This window comes from Triticum urartu, chromosome 3A (assembly GCF_056163025.1).
Source record: "Triticum urartu cultivar PI428250 chromosome 3A, HENAU_Tu73, whole genome shotgun sequence".
Lineage (NCBI taxonomy): Eukaryota > Viridiplantae > Streptophyta > Magnoliopsida > Poales > Poaceae > Triticum > Triticum urartu.
This window is the reverse complement of record NC_141875.1, coordinates 82,153,216-82,169,269: the sequence shown is the minus strand read 5'-3', so window position 1 is coordinate 82,169,269 and position 16,054 is coordinate 82,153,216. Positions and strand designations below refer to the sequence as shown.

Below are 16,054 nucleotides of genomic sequence, written 5' to 3'. Positions count from 1 at the left end.
TTCCATTAGCTTAGCACCCGATCATTTAGTATGTTGCTATTGCTTTCTTCATGACTTATACATGTTCCTATGACTATGAGATTATGCAACTCCCGTTTGCCGGAGGAACACTTTGGGTGCTACCAAACGTCACAACGTAACTGGGTGATTATAAAGGAGCATTACAGGTGTCTCCAAAGGGAGATGTTGGGTTGGCGTATTTCGAGATTAGGATTTGTCACTCCGATTGTCGGAGAGGTATCTCTGGGCCCTCTCGGTAATGCACATCACATAAGCCTTGCAAGCATTACAACTAATATGTTAGTTGTGAGATGATGTATTACGGAACGAGTAAAGAGACTTGCCGGTAACGAGATTGAACTAGGTATTGGATACCGACGATCGAATCTCGGGCAAGTAACATACCGATGACAAAGGGAACAACGTATGTTGTTATGCGGTCTGACCGATAAAGATATTCGTAGAATATGTAGGAGCCAATATGGGCATCCAGGTCCCGCTATTGGTTATTGACCGGAGACGTGTCTCGGTCATGTCTACATTGTTCTCGAACCCGTAGGGTCCGCACGCTTAAGGTTACGATGACAGTTATATTATGAGTTTATGCATTTTGATATACCGAAGGTTGTTCGGAGTCCCGAGATGAGATCACGGACATGACGAGGAACTCCGGAATGGTCCGGAGATAAAGTTTGATGTATATGATAATAGTGTTTGGTCACCGGAAGGGTTCCGGAAATCACCGGAAGGGGTTCCGGATGTTTCCCGAAATGTTTGGGTACGAGAACACTTTATTTGGGCCAAAGGGGAAAGCCCACAAGATTTTTGGAAAGCGCAAAAGGAAGTTTTGCGGAGTCCAGGGGCCAGACGCCAGGGTCCCTGGCGTCTGGGTCCAGACGCCGGGATCCCTGGCGTCTGGCCCTGGAGTCCGAGAAGGACTCTTACCTATCGGGTGAAACCGACTTTGTGAAGGCTTTAACTCCAAGTTTCGACCCCAGGGCTCAAGATATAAATAGAGGGGCAGGGCTAGCACCAAAGAGAGATCAAGAAACACAAGTTGATCCACGTGATCTATTCCTTAGCCGTGTGCGGTGCCCCCAGCCACCATAGTACTCGATAATACTGTAGCGGAGTTTAGGCGAAGCCCTGCTGCTGTAGTACATCAAGATCGTCACCACGCCATCGTGCTGACGGAACTCTTCCCCGACACTTTGCTGGATCGGAGTCCGGGGATCGTCATCGAGCTGAACGTGTGCTCGAACTCGGAGGTGCCGTAGTTTCGGTGCTTGATCGGTTGGATCGTGAAGACGTACGACTACTTCTTCTACGTTGTATCAACGCTTCCGCAGTCGGTCTGCGTGGGTACGTAGACAATACTCTTCCCTCTCGTTGCTATGCATCACATGATCTTGCGTGTGCGTAGGAAATTTTTTGAAATTACTACGAAACCCAACAAGACTAGGCATGCAATTGCAAGTGTCGCGCTTGACTGCAATTGCATGTCCCCCAACATGGTTGCAACTGGACCTTTATTTTGTCGAAGTGGGCGGGCTAGTTGCATGTCCGACACTAGCATTGCAACAACAAGTGTCGCACCCGACCGCGACTGCATGTCTTATAACCCGACCGCAACTGGACTTTTCTGTTCTGTTGGAGGGGGCGCCGCAAGAGGGGGCATGCCAATTGCAAGCCCGACAACAGCCCCGCAACTGCAAGCGCCGCACCCGACCGCAACTGCAATGTCCCCAACATGGTTGCAACTGGGCCTTTATTTTGTCAGAGGGGGCGACGGGAGAGGGGGCGGGCCAGTTGCATGTCCGACACTAGGCATGCAACTGCAAGTGTCGCACCCGACCACAACTGCATGTCTTCTAGCCCTACCGCCACTGAACTTTTTTGTTCTGTCGAAGGGGACGTCGGTAGAGGGGGCGGGCCAGTTGCAAGCCCGACAACATCCTCGCAACTGCAAGAGCCACACTCGATCGCAACTGCATGTCCCCCAACATTGTTGCAACTGGACCTTTGTTTTGTCGAAGGCGGCGGCGGGAGATGGGGCAGGCCCGTTGCATGTCCGACACTAGGAACACAACTGCAAGTGTCGCACCCGACCGCAACTGCATGTCTTGTAACCCGACCACAACTGAACTTTTTATTCTGTCAAAGCGGGCGCTGCTGGAGGGGGCGGGCCAGTTGCAAGCCCGACAAATAGCCCCGCAACTACAAGCGCCGCACTCAACCGCGACTGCATGTCCCGCAACATGGTTGCAACTGGACCTTTGTTTTGTCGAAGCAGGCGGCGGGAGAGGGGCGGGCCAGTTTCATGTCTGACACTAGGCACGCAACTGCAAGTGTCGCACCCGAGCGCAACTACATGTCTTGTAACCCGACTGGACTTTTTTGTTCTGTCGATGGGGCAGGCCAGTTGCAAGCCCGACAACAGCCCCGCAACTATAAGGGCCGCACCGGACCGCGACTGTATGTCCCCCAATATTGGTTGCAACTGGACCTTTGTTTTGTCGGAGGGGGCAGCGGGAGAGGGGGCGGACCAATTGCATGTCAGACACTAGGAATGCAACTTCAAGTGTGGATCCTGGCTGCAATTGCATTTTTTCAACACGACTGCAACTTAGTGGCGTTCTGCTAATTTTTTATGAAAATACTATTGCACGCCATATCTCAATTGTAACTGCATGGTGTAACATGACCCACAAAAAGGGATACAAGTACTAGCAACTAGCCGCTCCCTACACCTTCATTATCTTTTCAAATACACATTGAATATTTTAAAAATACATTTTTTATTTTAAAATATATGGTGAATATTTTGAAATCTTTTTGAATATTTTTATAATTACACAACTATTTTATCAATACAAGATGGACATTTTTGAAATGTACAAACACTTTTTCTGAAGTATAACGATGAATGCAAAAATGTGCTTCCTTTTTTTTTGTGAACTTGTAACTAAACATGAAATATAATAAAAACACTGAACAAACAACAGAAAAAATTAAATCAGAAAAGCCAGGACATAGAACGGAAAGCTAGACAACACGCAAAAAAGAGAGAACAAAAATGATACACATGTGCACATTAGTCGGACGCATATTTGCTTATTTGTCGATCACAGGCAACTAAATTGTCTTCTTCTTTTCATTTTGTTTGTTTTTCTATTTATTTTCTTTGTTACATTAATGATTTTTTATCATTTAAAAATATAAATAATATTTTTAAAATAATAAATAAAGGAAACAATAACAAGATGAAAAGAAAAGAAGGAACAGGGCATTAGCAACGCTAGCGTAAAAAAAATACAAACTACATCGTGCTGTATAGCAATACACCTAATGGGACAATGTACTAGCGATTCAGTAAAAAGCACAAATAAAAAAAGGAAAAAACAATACAGCCCAACAACAGCCCACGTGGTGAGGCAACACAGGCCAACGCAGGCCAACAGGGAATGCGAACTCCAACCAAGCAAACAGAAATTAACGTGTGACTAGTTTAGAGATGACATCATCGACTTAGACTTCGCGAAGTCTAAGTCGACTAAAACCTAGACAGACCCATCAGAATAAGCCGGATGCAGAATATGGTCTTAACTGGTTGTTTGGATAGCGATGATTAGCCATGAGTTTATAGAAAATAGGTTTTTAGCCGATTTTATGTAAAATCAGTTTTACTAGTTTGTTTTTGACTAATCAGTTTATGAGCAATCACGTTTGGAGTAAGAGAAGTTAACGCTGGCTTCTCTTGTTTCTTGTTTTGGATATGTATCTCTCCGGTGAGATCCCGTGAGATGAGGAAGGAGCAGGCTGCCAGAAAAGAACGGGATGGCCTGAGTCTGTTAGGATCCAGTATTTATAAAACGGGTTTATAGGAAAACTACTAATTCTCGTTTTTCCATAAACTTGAAATTCTGGGTTTCTGAGAACCACGTTTTTTATATTCATGGATTAGTTGAAACAGCCAAACAAAATTTTATTCGGTTAGACGGTTTTTCTAATTTGTAGACCCGTTTGGATCACGGCGCTATAGGCCCGATGAGTGTTTCCTGGATCCAGAAAAATAAACGTTGCGAATAGCCCATGCCCCGCCCGCGACCTTCCCTATCCCCTTCGGCCTCCTACCGCGACACGGCCACCACCCTGCCACCGCGACGCCGCCGCCGGCCTCCCACCGCGACGCCGTCGTTGCCGGCCTCCCATAGCGACGCCGCCGCTACCGGCCTCCCACCCGCAACGGCGCCGCCGGCCTCCCACCGCGACGCCGCCGGCGGCTTGCCACCGCGACGCTGATGCCGGCCTCCTTCCGCAGCGCCGCCCGTCCCAACCATGCGCTCCGCCGCGTCTAGGACCTGTACATCACCACCACACGAACCCCAGCGCGCGCCATCGCCGGTACACGGCTTGCCAAAGCGCGACGCTGGCCGTAGACGCCGTTGGGCTGCCATTTTCCCCTGGATCATGGGTTATCCCGCCGTTGCTGGCTTCCCTAGCGTCGCCATCGTCGCATTGTCCCGTCGCACCCTGCTCCATACCGACCATCCTTCGGGTGCCCCTGCCAACTACATCCTTGTTGCGCCGCTGCCGCGACACTCTGCAGCCAGATTCGTCAGCCGCAAAAGCCCCGATTACTGTCGTCGGACGGAGAAGTTCAGATACAAAAAATGTACAGAAAGTTTAGCGAGATAGAGAGGCTGTTTGATTTTCTGCACAACACCTGTTTGCTCTTATGCCCAAGCAAAGAAAATGTTCAAAAATCCATATTCATGAAGTACGATGGATGTGGGACTTCTTCTGAGCTTGCACTGTTAAAAGTGCTTCCAAACTTTCAAACTTGATGATACAGCCGCATCCTCGATGTTCAGTTTTCGAGGGTACTGAAGTTCGGAGGGAATGTGGAATAAGGTTCAGAGATGTATTTTTCAGAGGTTATTTTCACTGTTCTTCATTTCTTAGCTCCTCCATAATTTATTAAAGAATATGCATGGCATGTTTTTTGATGGAATGGGGTCGCAACAAAGCGGGCAGCAAGTGCCATGTTGTTAACTTGGTCAGGTGTCCAGACACTGGCCCTGTTTGGATACTCTAACTCAGTTAGAGGTTAGAGTTAGATTCTAACCTTAAACTAATCCTAGACTAACTCTAACCAAAGAGCTGTTTGGATGGTAGGGTTAGATTGACAATAAATATTCTTTCTCAATCATTTGACTACTTTGGACCATGTTTGAATGGGAGGGATAACTTTTTTTACTATTTTTTTCTAGTGGGCCTAGGAGAACTAACCCAAATAATCTCCTCTAGTGTGGGCTAGTTTTTTGGGATGGGTTAGATTCAACTAACCCAAACTAACCTACCATGTTTGGATACTTTTGGATTATTTGAGCCCCAACTAACTAAAACTAACTCTAACTTAGAGATCCAAACAGGGCCACTATTTTATACCTGTTGATGATGAGTAGCGTCATGCTGCAATATTGACAGTACTGTATCCACAAAACCCCAAGTTTGATTTATCGTATCTGTACCTGCATCGTTGGCTCGTGAAAACTAAATAATTGCCGTCACAAACCAAAGAGACGTGCAAATTTTGCGACAGCAGGGTCGTTCTGATAATCCAAAACCTGGGAGTCTCCAAACTAAGCCCATGCCATGCTGCTCTCTGTGGTAGCATAGCCAGGCTCGCAGAACCAAAATGCAAGCAACAGACCAGATCGAACCAGCGACATTTCAATTATTCTGTTTGAATCACGCTTCACATCTCAGCATTGATCGTCGACGTTGCATCAAGTTTCACGGGCGTTTTATTTTGTAAAGATGTCAGCAATCGACGCGCGTGGTACTCCAGGAGAGCTAAGTTGCATGGGAGGACACGGATCCATCGAACACGGAATGTACAATACTATTAATTTGTAATAACAAGGAGGAAAATAAGCTGGTACGGAACAATTCGGTACAATTTCTTAACAACATTCAGCTCAAATTCAGAACAAGTCATCATCGGGCACAGTAGGAAGCACGACTCACTGGACCATGGCATCAGAGCTCCCAGCCGCGAGAATGACGAGGAGCGAGTTCCGGGGTCCATCTCCTCATGCCACAGTGGCAGCTTGTCACCTGGATGGAAGCTCCTCTTCATGCCCTTCTCGTTTATCTGAGCAATACTCTCAAATCAATACAGCCAAGCAAAAAACAGACAAGATTTTTCACCCGTATCTAGAAAAATACCTCGAAGTTCAAATTAAAAAGTGGAGCAGTACGTTATTTATTACAAACTTAGAATGTTTTTTGTTACTAAAATAAATAAAACCATGAAGTCCAAATTTACGAAATCGAGTAGGTTAGTGCCTAATATTAAAAGCAAAAAACAAGCGAGCATTTCTTGAAGATAAAAAAGAGGTTGATGCGAAGTTCATATCCTCTGCCACGGATAGTTCAATATGTTCTCTTATGGCAAACACACACATTGGGTATCCAAAAATAAAGAGGCGAACATACAAAAAAATCCATTAAGTTTAATTTTTAAAAATAGAGAAGTCTAAAGTTCATTAAAAAAAAGAAAAACATTTTTTCTAAAAATAAAATAAAACATTCAGGTTTAAATACCACAAGAGTTGGATGTTCACTAAAATACTCCTAGCAAAAATAAAAACTAGGTCCCTAAAAAACTAGGAAGTTCAATTTTAAATAATAGAATAGTTTGATGTATATTAAAACCTTGGATTTTTTGTTATTAAAAGAATAAAACCAAGAAGTCTAAACTAAAATAACGAAGTAGTTCAATATATATAAAAAACTTCGATTTTCCTCATTACTAAAACAATAAACCCAAGAAGTTAAATTTATAATAGTAGTGAGTTGATGTTTTTCACAAAACTCGGATTTCTCCAGTTACTAAAGAATAAACCAAGAAGTTCAATTTATAATTATAGAGTAGTTCAAAATTCAAATAACTTGGTTTCGCCGTTTAGAAATGACATAGAAAATGCAAACTCAGTTGTTCGGTTTGCAAAATTTATAATTTTTCAGACTACTCGTTAACCAAGGGAATTAGAGAAAACTTTCAACATGTGGAAGGAGCGGTTTTGCAGCAGGTTCCAACGCCATATTATTTGCCTCATTCTGATAATGGTTTAGAAATGCGATCAAAAATACGATTCACGTTTTTTGTATCAAGAAAAAATGTTTTCAAAACTGCTCGTAAGCCGCTTATATTTTACCAAAAATTTAATTTGGGTCATGATACTCATGTCCATAGCTTTCCAACGGTATATCGCAAGCCCCATTTGGGCAATGTTGGCTGAAGTTCAATCTAGCACCGGGGGAAGTTCACGTCGAACAACTCAGGCAGTAAAATAAACTCTAGAAGTTCACAAAACCTTGAAGAGCCATCAAGTTAAAAGACAAAAAAAAATAGACATTTTTTCCATCTCTCAAACTAAACCAAGAAGTTCAAATTTAAGATACATAGCAGGTCAATGTTTATAAGAAAATCAGAAAATTTTGTATCTAAAGAAAAAAAGAAGTTCAAATTAACATAACACATGACTTTGATGCCTATTTTTTTTATAAAAAAGAACATTGGTTTACGGTTTCAAAAAATGAAAAAAAGTATTTCAAATAAACCAAGAAGTCCAAATTATTAAAAAAAGAAGTTCAATATTTATAAAAAACACAAGTTTTCTTATTTACTAAAGAATAAAATTAAAGAAGTTCAAATTAAAATAAAAGGAGTAGTTTGATGTTTACGAAAAACTCAAATTCTTTCCATTTCTAGGAAAAATAAAAGTATGAGGTTCAATTTTTAAAAATGGTTGATACTTATTTGAAAATAGTTTTTTTCTAATAAAAAGATTAAGAAGGTCAATTTGAAATAACATAGAAGTTCAAAGAATATAGAAAACTCAGATTTGTTGCAGGAAGTTCACGTGCACCCTCGTGCACAATTCAGAATTTATATTGCGGGACGTTCGACCTCCAATTACATGTTTTATAATGGAAAAAATGACATTCGACCTTCAATTGCGTGTAATTCAACGTACACACAAAAATGTGATAGAAGTTCGTAGTGAAAAAACGAGAAGTTCAAGTACTACAAGGAATGCATTTTAGGTGAGAATAAAAAATATAGGAAAATAAAAGCTTAAAAGGTTTGTTCAAAGAAGTTCAAGTGCTCTATCCGGGGAAGTTCAAAAATTCTCGCGAGAGAGGTTCAGCTTGTATTTCTGATGCATCTGTTTCGCGATAAAGGCAGAACGAATGATCTCGCCATTTTTGAAATTACAGGAAAACGGCTTGGAATCAGAAAAAACCATCAACATGAAAAAGTTTCGCATTTTCTTAGCTTTTCAACGGTATATTATTTGCCATATTCCGATAAAGTTTGTAGAAATTACGCTGAAAATACGTTTTCAGCCATTTTTCAAAATTGACTTAAAACAGTAAGGAATTGGGAGAAACAATACATACCAAAAAGTTTCGCATTTCTTCAAGCTTTCCAATGCATATCATTTGCTACATTCAGACGTATGGTTAAAAAATTAGCTTAAAAATACGAACTCGGTGGAATTTGTATCGTTTTTCAAATTACTTTCAAACCGTTCAAAATTAGAAAAAACTTTCAATATGAAACAGTAGCGCATTTTCATAAGCTTTCTAACTCCATATCATTTGCCTCAATTGGATTAGCCATATAGAAATGACATCGAAAATACGAACACGGCTGTTCGGTTTGCGAAATTTTACGATTTTCCAAACTACTCTTTAACCATAGGGAATTAGACAAAATTTTCTATATGTGGAAGGAGCGGTTTTGCAGCAACTTTCCAACGCCATATTATTTGCCTCATTCCGATAAACGGTTTAGAAATGTGATCGAAAATACGATTCATGTTTTTTGTATAAAGAAAAAATGGTTTTCAAAACTGCTCTTAAACCGCTTATATTTTGTCAAAAATTTAACTTGGATCATGTTGCTGGTGTCCATAGCTTTCCAACGGTATATAGCAAGCCCCATTTGAACAATGTTGGCGGAAGTTCAACCTAGCACAAGGGGGAGTTCGAGTCGAACAACTCAGGCAGTAAAATTGCAAACAACGCAATTTCATCACAATCCGAGTGCAAAATCCGCCAACGAGCGAGATTCCTATTTAAAACGGGTATTTAGTTGCTAAAAATTGTTTCTAAATTACACTAACATCATATAGAACACGACTAATCAGAATAATTCGCGGGGGGAAGCCACGGTTGCGAAGATAGCCCGAAGGTCGGGTTCGTACAAAGGGAAGTTCATGTGCGTTACTCACGCAGTTCAGGTTGTGATCAGAATATTATTCTGATCCCGTGATCAGAAGAGTGTTTATGTGTGTGTGTGTGTGTGTATATATATATAGGGTCGCGCTATTCGTCACGCTGGGTGAGGAATATTTATTCTTCACCCCCTTCTATTTTACCATCAATGCACCGTAATTTTACGTTCCGTAAGTTTTGTCTTATTTCCGACGCAAAAAGACACCGTAAGAAAATATATAATCGCCATAAAAAATATTTTATGTTATGTAAAATTACAAACGTAAAAACATAGTCTAAAATACACATAAACTGCAAATTTTCTTGTCTTATGACCTATATTTTTATTTTCTTATGTCAAATTTTACGTAGTAAATCAATAGGAATGTAACTATTTAAATTCCAAACGTAATTTAAATATGAAATGATCGTAAGATTACGTCGGGTGAAGAATAATATATTCATCACCCAGGGTGCAGAATAGGTTATTCTTCATCCGAGGCAATCTTACGAATATAAATAATTACATGTATATTGATTCAATATGTAAAATTTGATATAAAAAAACAAAAAAATATAGGTTATTAGACCAGAAAAATCACATTTTATGTATGTTTTACACTATATTTTTATATTCGTAATTTTACGTAACATAAAATATTTTTTACGCCGAGTACATATTTTCTTACATTCTCTTTTTATGTATGAAATTGGACAATATTTACGAAACGTAAAAATATGGTACATTGATGTCAAAATAGAGAGGGTGTGAAAAATACGGTACATTGAGGTCGCGCTATTCGTCATCCTGAGTGAGGAATAGTTATTCTTCACACCCTCTCTATTTTGACATCAATGTACCGTATTTTTACGTTTCGTAAATATTGTCCAATTTCATACATAAAAAGAAAATGTAAGAAAATATGTACTCGCCGTAAAAAATATGCAAGAATAAGTATATAATGGTGAAAGTTTCGCAAAAAATAAGTTTCCTAAGTAGAATAATTAGTGGAATTGGTCTTATCATTAAAAAGAAAGAATAATATAAAAAATAAGTCAAATATTCACAAAACTTACACACAATTTACACATAAGGGTTTCGCAAAAAATGCACACACTTTACACAAAAATTGTGCTTTTTATGATACAAAAGTATAACCATATAATAGAGGAACAATATTGGAATTACCGTTTAAAAAATAAAATAAAATAAAATAAAATGGAAAATATGATGATTTTTCTAGGGAAGATTGAAACCTTTAAGAAGAAAGAAAATAAAAATCAATAACAAAATAATGAAATTTTCTAGGGAAGATTGAAACACTTTAAGAAGAAAGAAAATACAAAACCAAAAACAAAATAATTATGTTTCCTAGGGAAGAATGAAACCCTTTAAGAAGAAAGAAACCAAAAAATGAATTTTTCTAAGCAATAGTGAACCACTTTAAGAAAATATACTAAAAATAAAACTAAAACAAACTAATGAGGTTTTCTAGGGGAAAATGAAACCCTTTAAGAAGATAGAAAATTAAAAAATAACTTGCACACAAGTATGCTCTAAAATTGCACTTTTGTAATATGCAAAAAATAAGCATATACAGTGCAATTTTTGCTCTCTACTATAATTTACACACATTGTGTATCATACTTGCGTTTATACTAACTTACAAACACAAAAATAAAAATAGATTTTTCTAAGAAGAAATCAAGTATAGTGGCATTGGTACGACCCTTTAAGAAGAAATAAATGAAAGATAATTATGATACAATTTGCACAGAACTTACACATAAATTGCAAAAAAAATAGTAATGCAAGAATAAACATATAATAGTGAATTTTATATAAAAACAAAGTTTTTAAACAAGGAAGGAATTAGTGGCATTGGTATCGTCCTTAAAATAGGAAATGAATTAAAAACTAAACGTAATAAAACAAATAAAGTTTTCTAAGATATAGTAAATTAGTGACATTGGAATTACTCTTAAAAAGAAAGAAAATAAAAAAACTTGCACACAACTTTGCAATGAAAATGCACTTTTTATAATATGCAGCGGATACACATATAATAATGCAACTTTAATAGTCTAGTATAATTTACACAAATATTATATAGTACTCTCATGCATTCATACACATAATTATCAAAAATGTATTTAATTAGAAAAAAAGTAGCACATAACAATTAGAATTGCTATTACCCTGAAGAATAAAGAAAATGAAAAAAATTTCCACATAATTAGCACAAAAAATGCACTTGTTATAATATATAGAATAAATATATAAGACTGAAGTTTCCGTACTCTAATGTAATTTGTACATGTATACATTTACACATACTCAACATATGGAAATACACACAAAGAAAGAAAAACAAAATTCCATTGGTAAATAGAAAATAAAAGCGTACACGTGCAGAAAACAAAAGCGAACCCATGGAAAAAAGCATGCACGCACTAAAATCCAGCCCAAGAACAAAATTGACTGGCTCAAAATAGGAGTCGGTCGAACTCAAACAGCCCAGTCCAGTACATCAGCAAAACGTGACAGAAAAAAGAAAAACTACACAAATCTTAAAGCACAATCCAACAGCCAAAAAATCAACTAACCATAAAACTAAAAGTCAGCTGACTGAAATCTAACTAAAGTGACTTCTATCTCCTTGTAATAGCTGGATTTCTAATTCATCTCTTGTACTTCACGGCAAGGTTCTGCCTCAATAAATAAACGTCTGCGGCTTTTCCTCGAGAAGAGTAGGAACGCTTTCATCAATTCTAATATAATCTACTTCGTCCGTGTATGTTTATTTGGGTTCGTATGGACAAAAAACACTGCTCAACATGCTGATCCATTTCTATTTTCTGTCCGTCTTGTATCCGCACAGACTCATTTCAGACGCAAATTTAAATTACATTTGAATCCGAGGCGGACACAAAACGGACGCTCTTTGCGTCCTCCTCGTCCGCTGCATGCGAGGCTGGCCCACCTGGCATAGACTTACCACCTCCCACCTTTCTCTCCTCCTTTTTCTCTGCCCAGCACACGAACCCCCGTACACCCACGCCGGCAGCCGGCCTCGCCTCGCCTCCCATCCCCCGCGCCCGGCCGTCGCAGCTGCTCGAGCCGGAGCGCCACCGCGCCCCGCGCCGCGCCCGTCGGAGCTCGTACCCGCGCTGGCCCCGCAGCGCTCGCGCCGAGCCATGCCCCGCTCGCGCCGCGCGACCTGCAGCGCGCGCAAGACGTGACGACCTGCAGCGCGGCTAGTTGACGGCCGGAGTGGGCGCCGCGAGCTGGAGAGGATGCCGCGGCGATCTACAACGCAGCGTTTGGGTCCTTGCGTTTCGGTCCCATGGGGGTGCAGCAAGCTGCGGCGGGCACGGCAAGCGGCGGCGCATGTGGTGAGCTGCGACGGGCGTTCTGCTCCGGCTGCGTGCGTGCCTACATGCACAACCGCATGCTAGGGGCTGCTATGCTAGCCAGCCAGTGCTCCGCGGCGAGCGTGCTGCTATGCTAGCCAGCCAGTGCTCGGCGGCGAGCGTGCTGCTCCGGCCGTGCTGGTGCTGCTATGGATGCGGTCGGAGTTGCCATCCGACGACCTCCGTGCTCCGCGGCGTCCTCCTGGGTTCCCGTCGGCCCACATCGCACGCAGGAGCTCGTCCCTCTCCCCTCCGGCGCTCGTTCAGGCCGCGCCCCACCGCGCCCAGCAGGCGACGCTCGTCCCGGCCGTGCCCGCGTCACGCGCAGGAGCTCATCCCTCTCCTCTCCGGCGCTCGTCCCCGTAGGTGACTCTCGTCCAGGCCGTGCCTTGCCGCGCCCAGGAGACGACGCTCTTCCCGGCCACGCCCGCGTCGCGCGCAGGAGCTCGTCCCTCTCCCCTCCGGCGCTCGTCTCCGCAGGCGACGCTCGTCCAGGTCGCGCCTCGCCGTGCCCAGCAGGCGACGCTCGTCCCGGCCTCGCCTCGCACCCGCGCTGGGCTTGTGCCGCTGCAGCCGCCGGCCGTCTAGCTGCTGCCACCCCCGCTGCCTGCTACGTGTTCGACGAAATGCCAAGACGGACATACAAAAGTGCGTCAGGCCACCCGTTGGACGCGCATGCAGACCCAAACCAAAAGGTGGACGTGGATGTTCGTTTGGCCGATCCAAACGGAAACGCACGTCCCTTTGGATCAGCATGTTGAAGTTGTTCTAAACAGACAAAAGACAAACAAAATCGTCATTCATTTGGGTCGCTGCGTTGGAGTCGCTGAAAGGCGGCCACTGGGGAGGATACGCATTTGACCAGCGAAAGGGGAGGAGAAAGGTACGGCGACGATCGACGATTCCTAGGTAGAGCCACTGCAAAAGGCCAAGGCACACCGCGTGCGCAGTGGACCTCGGCGTGCCCCCGTGTGGCTCGGGATCAGCACCGCCCCGTGTGGCTGGTGCAGAGTGCATACACCTCGGAGACCTCGGAGATGCCCATGGACATCCACGATCGAGGTAGATACTCCAATGTTCTGAACGGTGACAAAGTACAGGCTCCATGACACAACGATTATTCCAGGCAAATCAACAAGAGACCATAGGCATGTGAATTCTGAAACTTCTCAACTCAAGAGACCATAGACATCTTACAGGTTATTGCTCCACTGCTCTGATTACAACGAATCGAAAGCGAAAAGGTAATGCATGCTGGCGAAGGAGAAGTAAAAATGGAGTATGCATGGTGGCCTAAGGGAAAAGCTAAATCTAATGTATGCATGGTGTCCTGCCCTGCCTGCCTGGCTAGTTCGGGTGCCCTGTGGTGGAGGGGCTGGAGCCGGGCTGCTGCTGGAAGCCGGCGGGCGGCGGGGTCTGGGCGCCCGGGTGGTGGTCCACGGACGACGAGTAGTTGTTGTAGGCCTCGGCGAGGTCCAGGTCGAACTCCTTCTGCTTGAGCACGAGCAGCATGCGCTGGCCGTCGACGCGCCGGCGCTCGATCCGCAGCCGCTCGTGCTCCATGTCCCACTCCTTGGTGGCCTTGAACTGCTCCCACTTGTGGCGCTGCTTCTCCAGCGCGTACTCGCGGACCTCGTACGCCAGCTTCTGCTTCTCCAGCTCCAGCGCGCGCCGCTGCATCCACTGCCGCAGCTGCTGCTGGTCGCCGCCGGCCTCCGCCGCGGCCAGCTCGCGCTGCAACTGCTGCATGGCGCACGGCCTCCTGCGGGCGTGCTTGTTCCCGTCCTCTTCTCCGTCTTCTCCGGCCGCAGCCGCGCTGCTCTCGCCGCGACGGCGCTTGTTCTTGTGCCCGCCGTAGTTGTGGAAGCCATTACTGTCGTCGACGCGGCTCCCGCGGCGGTTGGTGCCCGGCGCCTTCTCCTCCACGTCGTCCAGGTCGTAGTCGTCGTCCTCCTCCTCCTCTTCAGCCTCTTTGCTGCTGAGGACGTCGTCCTCGCTGTCGTCCTCAGAACGCGTGGAGGAATTCACCATCGCTACCACCTGGAGGCCGGCAGACGAGTTGGCAGCGCCCGGCACTGCCGCCGGCCGCGGGTGGTGGAAGCAGGCCGCGCCGTCGTCGGTGCCGTGCGAGGCTGCTGCGGCGGCGCCGGGGGGGTTGTGGTAGGTGCACATCTCGCGGAAGAAGAGGTGCTTGGAGCTGAGCAGCTTGCGCGCCTCCTCCTTGGCCTTGGCGGTGAGCTCGCCCATGGCGTCGAGCAGCGCGGGGTTCTCGACCACCTTGCACGCCGTGCCGCGGCCGAGCAGGTCGACGACGCGCTTGTAGCGCTTGTTGAGGTCGTTGAACTTGTCCTCGCATTGCTGCGGCGACACCTTGAAGCCGTTCTCCACCATCGCCCGGGACACGGACTTCCACTTGCCCTTCTTCTGCTGCGCCGCGGCCTGCGGCCCGTGCCCGCCGTGCGCCGCCGCAGACGCCCCCGCCTTCCCGTGCGAGTGCGACGCCGCCGCCTTGCCTCCTGCAGACACGCCCTCGCCGTCGTCCCCGGCGTTGTATACCACCGCGATGAGCAGACGCACCATCGCGTCCGTCCACTTCATCCGGGACCACGGGCACCCCGCCGCCCCCGCCCCCGGCTGCTGCAGGACGCCGCCGCCATTCCCGACGCCGTTGCCCATCTCCTCCTCTTCATGCGCCTTGACCACCCTCGACGGCGGCGCCACGTAAGCCGCGTACGGTGGCTGTGGGTGCTGCTGCCTCACCGGCATGGCCTGGTGGTGCTGGACCTGGAAGCCGCCGCCGCCGCCGTTGCCGTGGTGGAGGTGCTCCGGCGGCTGCTGGAACGAGGAGGCCGCGTGCATCTGCGGCTGCGGCTGGTGGACGAGATGCATCTCCATGCCCAGCATCGCCCCCGCAGACCCACGCGCACCCAGCCCTGCTCCGTCAATCCTCTCCATCTGCAAAGCCTGGCCACCGGTCTCTGGTTGTCAACTCTTTTTTTCTCTGAGGGACTCTTGTGGTCAACTATAGGTTTGGCGCTGGCCGGTGGAGAGGAGCGGCGAATAAAAAGAGGAGCGGGGGCAGACGGCCGCCGCCGGTATCGGCGCCGAACAGCAGCAGCCGCCTCCGCTAGAGGGAGCGGCACACGCTCTCGGTTTTGTGGGGAGCCCACGGTCGCGCCGAAAACCACCTAGGATTCTTTGCGCCCGGTGGGTTCCTCTGTGGCACTGTTTGTAGGTGGGCGTGCGCGCAGAATATCCGTGGAGGATTGTTGAATCAGCTGCTGCCCCGGTATGCCTCCTCGGCTGGCTGTGGTTTGGCAAAGTTTTCTTTCTTACATGAGCCTCG

The 16,054-nt window shown here is 45.4% G+C and overlaps 1 protein-coding gene across 1 annotated transcript; it reads right to left on the bottom strand.

Moving 5' to 3' along the window:
- Positions 1–13,861: 13,861 nt before the first annotated feature.
- LOC147978692 (uncharacterized) lies at positions 13,862–15,839 on the bottom strand. Its single transcript, XM_087546457.1, has one exon. The coding sequence runs from the start codon at positions 15,661–15,663 to the stop codon at positions 14,056–14,058; it is 1,608 nt and encodes a 535-aa protein (XP_087402583.1). The 5' UTR covers positions 15,664–15,839; the 3' UTR covers positions 13,862–14,055.
- Positions 15,840–16,054: the final 215 nt, after the last annotated feature.